The 12384-nt window shown below is 39.6% G+C and overlaps 1 protein-coding gene across 3 annotated transcripts; it reads left to right on the forward strand.

Annotated features, from left to right (window-relative positions):
* The first annotated feature begins 3324 nt into the window (after positions 1 to 3324).
* Positions 3325 to 9815, forward strand: cbx1b (chromobox homolog 1b (HP1 beta homolog Drosophila)). Of its 3 annotated transcripts, none has more exons than XM_026178059.1 (6): positions 3325 to 3552; positions 5415 to 5496; positions 5737 to 5893; positions 7791 to 7944; positions 8954 to 9048; positions 9147 to 9815. In XM_026178059.1, the coding sequence occupies exons 2-6, from the start codon at positions 5442 to 5444 to the stop codon at positions 9286 to 9288; spliced, it is 603 nt and encodes a 200-aa protein (XP_026033844.1). In that variant the 5' UTR covers positions 3325 to 3552; positions 5415 to 5441; the 3' UTR covers positions 9289 to 9815. The 3 variants fall into 3 exon arrangements, with proteins under 3 accessions (XP_026033844.1, XP_026033845.1, XP_026033846.1); XM_026178060.1 differs by having other exon boundaries at positions 3325 to 3541; XM_026178061.1 differs by having other exon boundaries at positions 3325 to 3424.
* The last annotated feature ends 2569 nt before the right edge of the window (positions 9816 to 12384 follow it).

A 12384-nucleotide genomic window follows, 5' to 3' on the forward strand; every position in this document is an offset into this window, starting at 1 on the left:
CCGCGTAGTGCAGGGTAGCACGTAAAGAGGGAGGGGCGTGAACAAAAACCCGCTGGCTTTGAAAAGCTAGCGGGGTTGTTTTCTTTTTCTGTTTATTAGTAAAAACAGCAAACGATGATCAAATTGTTTTAATGTAATGCTCAGTTTGCTTAAATATTATGAGTAAAAGTTTAAAGCGGGTAAATTTGGATGGATGCGGTACTGTCCTGAGATAACTGAAATACTGATTATATGTAATTCTTTAAAATATTTAATACCTCTATTCTTAAACAGTTTTTTGAAAGATATTTGTCAGGCACAATAAAGTTTTATTTACATCTCAGTCAGTCAAATAAATGCTGCTTGACTGTTGTTGTTGTGTGGTAGGTATGGTCAAACGGAAAATGCTTTTTTTAATGGAAGCATTTTTTTCCACCACAGAAATTTTTTACCACATCAAAATTACTCAAAATCTTATTATCTCGACATTTCAACTTAATAATTCAAAGTTAGGGTTAGTGATTAAGATTAGGGTTGTCTGGGGCTTACTAACTCTTCTCAACATTTGAGAAAATAACTCAAAACTTACCCAAAAAAAGGGTAAAACTCCGACATTTAAAGTTCTTGACTCAAAATTTAGACTTAAAAATGGCAAAAAAAAAAAAAAAAAGTCAAAATACTGTGGTGAAAACACACTTCCACAATTTCTGACATCTTTCTAAAAGCACTACTTTTCATACTTTATATAAACGTAACTAAAATACTTATTTCTTATAATTGGTAATTTATTTCAACATGTGAACAATATACAAGTACATTTAGAAAAGAAAATAAGAGAGAGAAAAAAATACTATACAAATTACATACAAAAAAAAAACAATCAGTACTTGTGCTCAGTGCTGAGCAAGAGCCTGGATCCACTGCTCATTTCTTTATATATATTTTAATTCTTTAATACAATCTGAACTCTAGGAAAGCGTTTAATATAGTTTTAAGTAGTTTGCAGGAACAGTTCCCTAATCTTTTTTGAGGACTTTCTAAGCTCATCTTTGGATGCTGGTTGGTTTTTCTTCTGTTCTTTGTCATGATGATGCCACACTGCTTCACTAATCAGAAAATCTGGATCTTTTATTATGATTCTGCCAAAAGCACATCAGAATTATATGCTGTCCCATTCACTGCAAAGAAAGCACTCTGACCATTCAAAAAATACTAAAATAAGAGTTTCAAATAAATACAGTATAAAAATATAAATGTGTACAAATGTGTGTGTGTGTGTGTGTGTGTGTGTGTGTCTGCCTGAGTCATTGTAGAGTGCACTGTAAAGTGTACTGTTTGTTTCAGCTTTTATTATCCTGTACTGCCTTCCTGATGCTAATAGCTGGAACAGGTGATGTCCTGGGTGGGATGCGTCCTTCAGGATGCTGTGGGCTTTACTTTGGCAGTGGGACCTTAGAGATCCTTAAGGAGAGAAGAGCACAGCTGATGATCTTCTGTGCTGTGCTGATGACCCTCTGGAGTGCTGTCTTTTCTTGAGCAGTGCAGCTGACAAACCCCACTGGCATGCAATATGTCAATACACTCTCAACAGAACATCTATAGAAGGACATCAGCAGCTCCTTGACTATAGGGTGTTGTTTTAGTACGAAGCAGAACGCCTGCTATTCCTTCAGTAAGATTGAGGTCCGTGCTTCCAGGAGGCCAGTGCATGACTGATAGAGTTGCATTGTGTGTTTTTCTATCCAGGTATGCTTTTACTGCATTGGCAGTGTTTTGGGATGATTGCAAAATGAAGCCATTGCCTATCAGATGCTAGATGGCAGGACATCAAAACCGGATGGTAGTTTTCTGCATTCATAATTCCATCAGTTTTTAAAAGTTCCCCAACACCACTGGCTGAAGTACAGCACCAAACCATGACATAGTAGTTATGTTAGCAACCCAGTCCCTAAAAATAAAAAGCAGCCAAAGGGAAAATATATGAAAGACCCCCAGAAAGCCTGGAGAACTAATTCTAAAAATTACAAGACAGTCTGGGTCCATGGAAGCAAAATATATGGATATAATCAGTGGCACATTAATGTGTATGTACATTTATTAATAAGTAGAAACTAGTTGTTTTAGTTAAAATTAGAATTAGTTAGATCACTGAAGTGTGTATATTAAAAATAAATACATTTTAAAAAGGGCAATATAACGAATAACAATAGAAATAAATAATTAATCATTTTAATTTTTTACAACTGTGCTTCCAAATAAATAATAATAATAAAAGTAATAAATATTTAACTTAACAGTTTAATTCAGAATATTACCTTTAAAAAATAAAATAAAATATGAGGGTAAATGAATAATTTTGTTCAGTTCTTCTTCCTAGATTAGCTGTCAAACAGTCACACCTCAGGTTTGTGTCTGAAAGCTTGAGTCCTCCACTAAGTGGAAACCAAACAGAAATGTTCAAATCATACTCATTTATTTGTTGTGTTGCGCATTTTGAGGATGCCTTCTCCATTTGGATGCCGTTGCTATGAGTAACTACATAATCCAAGACACAGCTGACTGGGTGCAAGCATCATTTCCCACACCCCATGTTTAAAGTAGTTATAAAAGTCTTTCCCTTGTTTCAACTTGTTGAGGCCATGCTTTCTTTCAATGAGCCACAGGCCACAGCTAGTTAAGGTCTGCAAACACTCCCTGTTAACTGTAGACTTTAGTATATCTATATATCTATGCAAGGTGTATATATGCCTGTACTGCAAATTTAGCTTTTTAAAATAATAAAGTAAAAGTATTTGATACGAAAAACACACTCGTTGTTATAGATACATTATTATATATGAAATGATTGTATTGCTCATGTAGTCATGTTTAAAATTAAATGCAATTAACCAAAACACAAAGAGATGTAAACATTTTTCATGACACAAAACTATAATAATTTATGGTCTTTCGCGCTCAATTTTGGTCCCTTATCGTTGCAGTTTTATTTGTCTAATCATTTTTCATCTTTATCTTTTTATGTATTTATTTCGTGTATTTTTCTGTGATATAAAGAACACTGTATTTAAACAGGGTTAGCTCAGGACGCCCGCCGCCTCCCTGGGACCCCGGCAGTACCGCTTGGTAGTCCTCCCCGCCTGGGTATTTATCCAGCTGTGCACAGATTTATAAAGCACCTCGAGCATCTATAACCTGTGTTTATAACGCAGGGAGGTCCGCTTCGTTCATCTCCAGCCCGCCGTTTGCGCGCATGCTGCTTCCGTAGATCTGTATATCGTCCGCACTGAGCGCGAGTGGCGCGTGCTGGCGCCGAGCGTTCCATCCGCGTGCTTCGCGGTCTGCGGAGGGGCTCCTCCTCGCGCTCCAGCGGGCGTTCCCCCCTCCTTCTTCTGCTCCCTTCACACCAGACGAAGGGGCGGAAACGACACATTTCGCCGTGGAGAAGGTAGCGGCTCTGTGTTTCGACAACAAACCGACACAAACGTTATTACCGTAAACCTGCGATAGCCGTAGCTGTTTCATTTCGGCTCGGGCGGAAGTTTTAAAACAAACCGATTACACTGTAAGTCATCGGTGAGTTCCATTTTTTCACCCTCCTCCTTCCAAAGGTGCTCTAACGCTGGATTGTGCATGAGGCTAACGTTAGCTAGCTGGGAGGTTTATTTTAAGTCAGTATTAAAAAGACACCTGCTCAGGAGACTAGCTCCGCATACTGCGCGGTTATTCGCGGTGTTTACATCCGACAGGCATCCCTGAGCCGCTACATTAGTTGCTACCACGAAGGCAATATGGAGGAATCGCCAGCTAGCAGTACACTGTGGGTCCCTGCAAGGCTTTTGTCGTGCGCTCTTTTCTTCTGCCTCTCGCTCTCTGCTAACGTTAAAAATAATCCCTTCTACACTGAGCACAGAGGAGTATTTTACACCGCGACGACGCCCCTTTCCCCCAAAGTAGTCCAGTTTCTTTTTTAATTAGCCCCTCCACGCTGCTGCTCAGCCGCCGCCAGGTGTTGCAAATCTCACGTTGTTGATGCTGATTGCTACATGTACGGCCATAGATGCCTCCCTACTCTGCCTCCGCTTTATTATTAATCGACTAAATTATGAATAAAGCCAGAAATGTTGGAATCGACATACTGGGAGGATGCATACTCATTTTTTGTTGAACCTAGAATAAAATATATAACACATATGGTAAAATCTATTGTTCTTTAATAGCTGGACAACCTGTTCTCATGAAGCACACACCAAACACATTCAATGGGATTATTTTAATCAATGGGAAATGAAAAATGTGGAATCAATAACAAAAACATCACAATTTTAGTACTCTTAATTCTTTGAGGCATGAGTAAGATCTGACAGATCAGCTTTGTAGAATGAACCATTACTTCCTTCAGTTTCCACCATACATTTGATGTACCTCGTCCCTGAAGTGAAAAACCTTTAACACTCTTTCCTCAGTGGCAGGTTGCACACCTTATCATTACCAAAACCTTTCATCACGGAATGAGAAAAGTCCCAAATCTGAGCATACACCTGTCCAGTTACTGTTACTGCCGCCTCCTCTTGTTCTCCACCTGTCCTCCAACCCCATACCATGAATGAGTGGGGATATTTGCTTGTTTTCTTCAGGCAAAAGTTCCAGCATCACCTTCTCGACCAGCCCAGATTCATCACTGAACATCTCTTTAATCCAATAATCCACCACCCATGATTGTTTTTTTTTTTGTTAGCCCACTCTGAGCTTGTTTTATTTTCCTGTATGGAAATCCCATTTCAATCAGCCCCTCTTCCACTTCTGTCACAAACATTAAATAGTTTTTCTTCTTTTTTTGCTTGTTGCTGTGCATTTCTATCATGAGTTTTCTGTTTGAATGATCCAAATTGTAGACACAACTGAGAACAACCTCTTTAGTCAGATTCCCTCTTTAAGCTCATTAGGGTCACGCTTCACCATCAACAGCTTTTGCAGACTTTTGCATATGTACATTTACTATGGTTATGCTACTTGAGCTGGAAAAAATGCAATTTATTAAGGTAATGAAGCCAGAATATCAGAGATTTGTTTATTTGCAGCAAAGTGAGAAAAGAGAGAGAAAAAAAGCTGAATGAACATCCTCCAAGTGTGGTGATTCCATCATTTTTGCTGGGGCTTGTATATGCAATTGTCTTACTTTGCACTCGGCAGAAGCACATGGAAATACCATTCTGTGAGCTTATATCATGTCATATAAGGTTATAAATCATGGTTAACATGAGGCAATGTAGATTAGACAATCACTTCTTTGACAGAAAAGCTCTTAAACCTTTAAAAAAAACCCACAATCATAGGCTGATTGTAATAATCGGCATTGCCTCTCATGCTTCTCGTCATTGAATCCCATTCTCCAATGCTGTTTTTTTCCAACATGCAACAATCTTGACGTTGACCAGGCACCTGCGGGTCCCCAGGTCTACCTGATGAGTATGAGCCTGACTACAGAACCCTCTAACGATGGTCCCACTGTTACAGAAGGTTTTAAACATCATTATTTCCTAACATGAATTTCTGTTTCACTTGTCGTTGTGCGATTAAGGTGTCTATCAAGAAATGAATCGTGTACGTGACTCTATAAGTGTTTGTGATGCCATTTGAACTCGGCAGACACATGTCAGCGTCTTTAACTCTGCAGGCAGTAAGAGTTCTCAGTTTCAAGCCACTGAGGCATCTGGGGCCACAGATGTGTTCTCATTTCCCCTGTTTGCAAACCGACAGAGAGCAAAATGACTTCGGCTGAGAAGAAGGACAAGAAGCCAGATGAAGTGGCCGAGGAAGAAGAAGAGGAGGAAGAATATGTGGTGGAAAAGGTTCTGAATCGACGGGTGGTGAAAGGCAAAGTAGAGTACCTTCTTAAGTGGAAAGGCTTCTCTAAGTAAGTGTTTAAAAAATTAATTCATGGGTCACTGGTTAGCTCATGTCAGCTCATTCACACTTTTATCTTCACCTGACAACCCAGATTTGCCAAACAAACGCCAGATGAAAGATGCACTTCTTAACATGAGCTATGCAAAAGTTAAGGTTCCTGCTAGGGCTGTTCGATATAACGATATATATCGATGACGATATAAAAACGTCTATCGTTTCATTTTACGCTATCGTTTGTTTCGTGGTGTCGCAAAATAAACTGTTTTCGGCAATATTTTTTCATCGTTTTGATGGTCACTGTAGTGGCTATATTAATTTCTCTCTTTCTCTTATATTTAATATAACCACACAGACGGACAAGCGCCTGTTTTTATGCGTTGTCGTTAGCATCAACAACAGTAACAGCATCGCGTGTCCGCTTGTTTATGTTCCACATAAACCTTTCACAATGAAGCTCAAGATCCTGTTGAGACTTTTCAAAATAAACTGAATAACGTGAAAGAGCAGATTATTTACGGATGAGAAGTAAAAAAGAGCCGCCAGGTGCTAAAAAATAAACCTTAGACTCAAACGTTAGAACAGGCTTTTCCCCGCAGCACGCGGTGTAATAAATACTCACAAAGAAAACGGCGGCAGTTACAACTTATGTCTAAAAATGTATCGTTTCATGCATCAGTTAAAACACTTGACTCCAGCTACATGATGCGCAGCTGGAAAAACTTCCCGCAAGTCGAGCTGCCCGAGATTCACAGAATTTACAGAAAATGTTACATTTTTGTGATTTATATCGTTATCGGGACGATAGAATTCTTATATCGGGATATGAGATTTTGGTCATATCGCACAGCCCTAGTTCCTGCTGTTGTTGGTTTTCTGTAAAGGGTTTTTAATGTTTTTCTAGCATCATTAAAGGTTTCGAGTATCTGGTACTACGGCAGCGCGGTCTGCTAGATCGGATTCAGATCTAACAGGTGTTTTTAATGGAGATAGAGTCATATGTGCCTCAAAGTTTTAATGAACATATTTGTTTCAAAGGTTCACGTCTGTGGTGTGGGAACGTGAACTCTAAGGAGCCACATGTTGACTTTGAAAACAGCTGCTATAAGAGTTAGATGTCATTACATGCAGCTTAAAATCAAATCATTTAAAAAAAATGCCAAAGAAAACACAGTTTTACTCACATTAGTGTTTTTGTACCAACAAAGAGATTTCTAAAGAACTATTAGCCAGAAAATCGGCATATATTGCCACGGGTGGGTCCTTAAAAAGTCTGATCTGATCTATCTGCTGTTCTCTGATGCCTTCATAGGAGGCATCAGAGAAGGGAAGCAGGCCGACTTACCAAAATACTCTAAAACTGGACTGAAAATCAGTGGTAACAGGTGTTGTGGAGTGATGAATCCAAAAATTGAAATTTTTGGATCAAATTGATGTCAGTATGTACGGATAAGTGTCTACAGCCCACCGTTAAAACACGGTGGAGGTTCAGTCATGGTGTAGGGCTGCATTTGAATCACTGATGTTGGGAATTTTGTCAAAATATCTGGACTCAATATCTGCCCCCACCCACCCAAACATCAGATCTTTGATCTGACATGCAATCTGACTGGCAGTGGCCTAATTTTTCAGCAAGACGATGCCAAAAACACAGCAAATACCTGTATTAAAAATGGACTGGCCTCCCCAGAGCCATTGTGTGAGGGAAAGTTATTGTATAGCTTGTGTAAGTATCTTTGCAAAAAGTGAGAAAAACATCAGGACTCTATGTTATCAGACTCCAGTGATACTCAGCTGGACTCTGGAAGCAGCTTTCGCATGATGATAGTGGAGAATATTTTGACTGTAAACATCACAAGCAACTAAATGAGGAGTTAAATCATATTTTCGTGTATTTAAATCTACAGTGAAGATAACACGTGGGAACCAGAAGACAACCTGGACTGTCCAGATTTGATTGCAGAGTTCCTGCAGTCCCAGAAATCAGCACATGATGGAAAAAGGAAGGCAGCCGGAGAAGCAGGAGACGACGACAGTAAATCAAAGAAGAAGAAAGATGATGTGAGTCCCAATTTTTCCATGAGTCTCGTTTAATGCCAAGTTATCTAAAAATACACTTCACTGTTAAGAAAAAATGAAAGGAGCACTTAACCTGATATACCAAAAAGTCAGGATGTTGTGTAAAATGTAAATAAAAACTCAATGCCGCGATAAAATTCAAAACAAGCTAATTTTTTTTGTGTTCTGTTGTCAATAAAATATAGGTTTGTGAGATTTGCAAATTACTGTGTTTCATTTTTATTTACATTTTACACAACATACCAACTTTTTAGGAAATAGTTTCTAATTTCTTGAGAACAAAATGATGTGATAACAGTGGAAACCAGGATAACCAGTGATGACAGGATTAGTTCCTGTATGCATTCCCAACAACATCTGGGCATGCTTCTTCACCTCCTCCTAGACCTGAATCATCAGTCTGTGCTGCTGTTTAGCCCCATTTGATGTACCAATAGTGTCCCAGAGGTTCTCTGTTGGATTCAGGTCAGAACATGAGGGGCTTTCCGTGGCTTCCATGCCTTCAACGTTTAGGACTATGAGGCTGGGCAGGACAAACCCTGGGCTCTCTGCACCAGCTTAAGGTGGTTTGACACCAGGTGTGAGGATTCCATTCCAGTACCTTTAACCCAGAAGTCCCCCCTATAATCATTGTTGACCCACTTCTCAAGACTCTCACATCTATCAAACATGCTCAGTGTAAACCTCTTCCTCTTATCTGTGAAGAGAGCAGGGTGCCAGTTGTGGACCTGCCAGTTCTAATGTGTTTTTCTTGTGAATACCAGTCAAACTGCAGTGCTGGGCTCTGAGTTAGGTCAGAGCCGTGTACATGAGTAACCAGCTGGAGGTTGTTTTGTTGGGCTCTGGTAGTGTTCCCCCTGTTCCTCCCAGGACCTACCAGAAATGTCTTGTATGATTGATTAGAAATCTTTTTGTCTCCGATTTGACGGTTTTTCTGTGGGCATCCTGTATTAGGATGGATTTAAGTTTTATTTTGTTTCTTGATCCTCAGACAGAGAAGTTAAGGGGCTTTGCTCGAGGTCTGGATCCAGAAAGGATTATCGGTGCCACAGATTCCACAGGAGAACTCATGTTCCTCATGAAATGGTGTGTAAGTGTTGCCCCACACGTTGGGGAATTCAAATGTGCCATTAAATGCGTTTCTACAGTAGGTTAAATGACTTTTTCCTTTGCCCTTTTTAAAGGAAAAATTCAGATGAAGCGGACCTTGTGCCGGCGAAAGAGGCCAACGTCAAGTGTCCGCAAGTGGTCATCTCTTTCTATGAAGAACGGCTCACCTGGCACTCGTACCCCTCCGAAGACGAGAAGAAGGATGAGAAAAACTAGCACAGGGCGAAGGGGCAGGAGGAGAAGAAATGTCATTTTGAACTTCTGTGTACTTTCCATGAGGGAGGGGAGGGGAGGCGAAGAAGGGGGATGGGCCAGAGGCAAGCAAGACATCCTGGACTCATTAGTCTTCTTGGCGTAGTATCACTCATTCGATTCTACTTTTATCCAGATCAAATCTCCATGTAAATATCCTTCAGATTTGCTTGACAAAAACCAGCTCAAACAAAGCAGTGTTAATTTTCCCTTCACCAGGCTTTCGATGTCCTTTCCACATCTGGCTCATCTTGCAATGACATCGTATCAGTGAGGTGATGTTTTCATTTCTTTCGCGTGCCATTGTTTTTACTCCGTTTATCAGCGCTCTCTGGGGCCAAAACTGTGTTCATTTTAGGCGTTTCCTTAGCATCCGTATTGATGTACGGTTATGAACAACTTCTGTAATATTTTGTTCTTTGGTAATCTTTGTAGTGTTTGTCACGTCTTGCTTGTCGCTTTTGGAGAATAAACCACTTTTTGTTACAGTGGCTTTGTGTCACTTTAAATTTGAAGATAATTATCATCTTTATATTCTGGTTAATTTATCAGACTGGCTAAAAATGTTGTTTTATTTCAAGGTAACGTGTCTGTCTGTAGTTTAGATGCCTGAATTTTTCTGATTTTCTTTATCACATGCAGGTTAAAAGTCACTGTTGAGAGAAAAAGTTGGATTGCATTTCAATAAATGCCACGATGTAAAACTGAGACCAGAGCAGGAAGTCAAACAGCGTTTCTGCTGTCTGGATAGCCGGTTACTTCAAGGTAAACCATTGTTCGAGGTATAATAACTGAAGGGGACCGATTAGGGCTTTCTTTATTTTCTGGCAATTATATTTGCATGACAAGCATAAAATTGCTGGTTTGACTTCGGCTGGAGACACAAATCCCCTCTGGGGTTGAATAAGGAAGGGCATCCGGTGTAAAACATGCTGCAGCGACCCCTTGTGACGAGGAAGCGGCTGAAAGTAAACATTGACCGACTTTCTAACAATATGTGAGATCTCAAAGGTGAGCGCGTGCACGCACCTCAGCACCATTTCAAGCAGGTTTTTCCCTACTCTTGACCATTTATGATGTCAAAGAGTAAATATTTCTAATCTGATCATCTCAGGCACAGCAGGAGTCCCACCCATGTGCTGTTCGAACAGGGCACATCAAGCTGCAAAACCAAACTTGGAATACAAGTGCATGGAAATGTTGAGGTAATCTGTCAGCTCTACAGAAGCATAAAGAAAAAACAAAGGAAGGCAAAGTTGGTGATTTACATTCCTACCTCACCTATTGCTCTGGGTAGTGTCCGAAAGAATGAGATCGCAGATACAAGCGGCCAAAATGAGCTTCGTCTGGAGGATGTCTGGGCTCAGCATTACAGATCAGGAGAGGGGCTCAGAGCAGAGCTCGACACTGAAAGGAGCCAGCTGGAGTGGTTCGAGTATCTGACCATGCCTCTTGGATGCATCCCAGGTGAGATGTCTCAGGCATGCCCTACAGGGAGGACACGCTGGTGAATGATATCTCTCAAGAACACCTCGGTATCTCCCTCCAGAAGAGCTGCGGGAGTTCCCTGAATTATTGATGTTTTAACACGCCACATCCAAACCTTGTTTGCAAGCAGCAGAAAGGTGGCTTAAAGGGAGGAGATGACCTGAGGGGCTGGTCAGTATTAGATAAATAGGGGTTATTTTGAGCTGTGGATCAAGCAAAGTTACTCTAAAAGAAACCAAAAATAATAGAAAAAAAGGAAGCTGAAAATAAACCTTTTTCAGGTTGTTCATGGTCAAGGTATCTAGTGCCTTCGCCGACTGGAAGCCTGAAACATGGACAACTAGAACACAAGAGTCACAGGTGAAAATAAAAACACTTTATTAATCAATAAAAACAATTCTTGATTGCCAGCAAATACCTCAAAACGGAGGGAACTACATCCAAACTCAAAGCAGAGGGTGTGACCGTTAATGGAGACGTTTTTAAACAGACTACATAAAATCATAACAAACACAAACATGAAAATATTTACAGAACAAGACAGACAAAAAAAGTGCACTAAGTAGTAGCAGTACTAAGTAGTTGGTGTTACACTGAAGTGAATGTTAACCAGAGGTTCATGCCTGAATATCACATTTAATGAGGACACTTCTCCGTTCAAAACTGTTTTTTTTGGACATCATCTTAATGTTGCGAGTTCTGTTCAGCCTCTTGGAAAAAGATCTAGCCTATCTCCTATCTCAGCTGACACAACGGACCTATTTTATTTATTTTTTTAAGAAGGTGATATAACACATGTACTGACAAACTTCATTCAAATAGACAAGTAATAGCACTTCTACTTTGAGAACATTTTTTTAAAATCCCTCCTCTCTTCGGTTCTCAAAACCCATAAAAGTGACGGAAACGTTAAATAAAGGCATTCAGATCAAAGTGGCCACGACACGTGTCGTCATTTCACACATTCGAGTTGCTTTTGCGTTATCAGTCGCGTGGCTCGCTCTGTTATAAACACAAAAACTTGATTGAAGCCAACACTTTGGCTTTACAGCAGTTTAAAAAAAAAAAATCCTCAAGTGGTTTTTCGTACAGTCGCAACGCCGTACCAGGGTCGTTCAAAGTAAAACAAAATCTACAGGGCGAGGAGAATCAGGCAACTCGATTTAAACTGCAATTATAGAGAACTCTAAAACATTTCCAAGAAAAAAAATTGGCAAATATGAGTAGAAACTGAATAGAAACTCGCAAAGTAGTTTTTTTGTTTTTGGTCATTTTTTTAGTCAAGCAACCTTATCTAACCAAAAAAAACAACCTGTTTTCTTGTTACAGCTTTATGTTTTTGAATTGATCTTTTCTTTTTCTTTTTCCACAATTTCCTTTTTGCTTTGTTAATTTACATATTCTTTTCTCATTCATTTGCAACTAGTTTTCTATGAAATTTGCATTTTTTCTTGTGAATTGCCTGTTTTTTCTCATAAATTTTCTTTACAACAGACTTTTTACTTTTTTTTTTAAACTGTGAATTTTCATTTCATTTTCTTGATAATTTTCTGCAGTTTTAATGTAAATTTC

Source organism: Astatotilapia calliptera, chromosome 8, assembly GCF_900246225.1.
Source record: "Astatotilapia calliptera chromosome 8, fAstCal1.2, whole genome shotgun sequence".
Classification (NCBI taxonomy): Eukaryota; Metazoa; Chordata; class Actinopteri; order Cichliformes; family Cichlidae; genus Astatotilapia; species Astatotilapia calliptera.

What these genes read in the sequence shown, in the direction of transcription:
- cbx1b (XM_026178059.1), top strand. Translation starts at nt 5,442, where the DNA reads ATGAGTATGAGCCTGACTACAGAACCCTCTAACGATGGTCCCACTGTT. An exon ending in TGGTCCCACTGTTACAGAAG is followed by an intron (nt 5,497 to 5,736) that starts GTTTTAAACATC and finishes GCAAACCGACAG; the next exon opens with AGAGCAAAATGACTTCGGCT. An exon ending in AAGTGGAAAGGCTTCTCTAA is followed by an intron (nt 5,894 to 7,790) that starts GTAAGTGTTTAA and finishes TTAAATCTACAG; the next exon opens with TGAAGATAACACGTGGGAAC.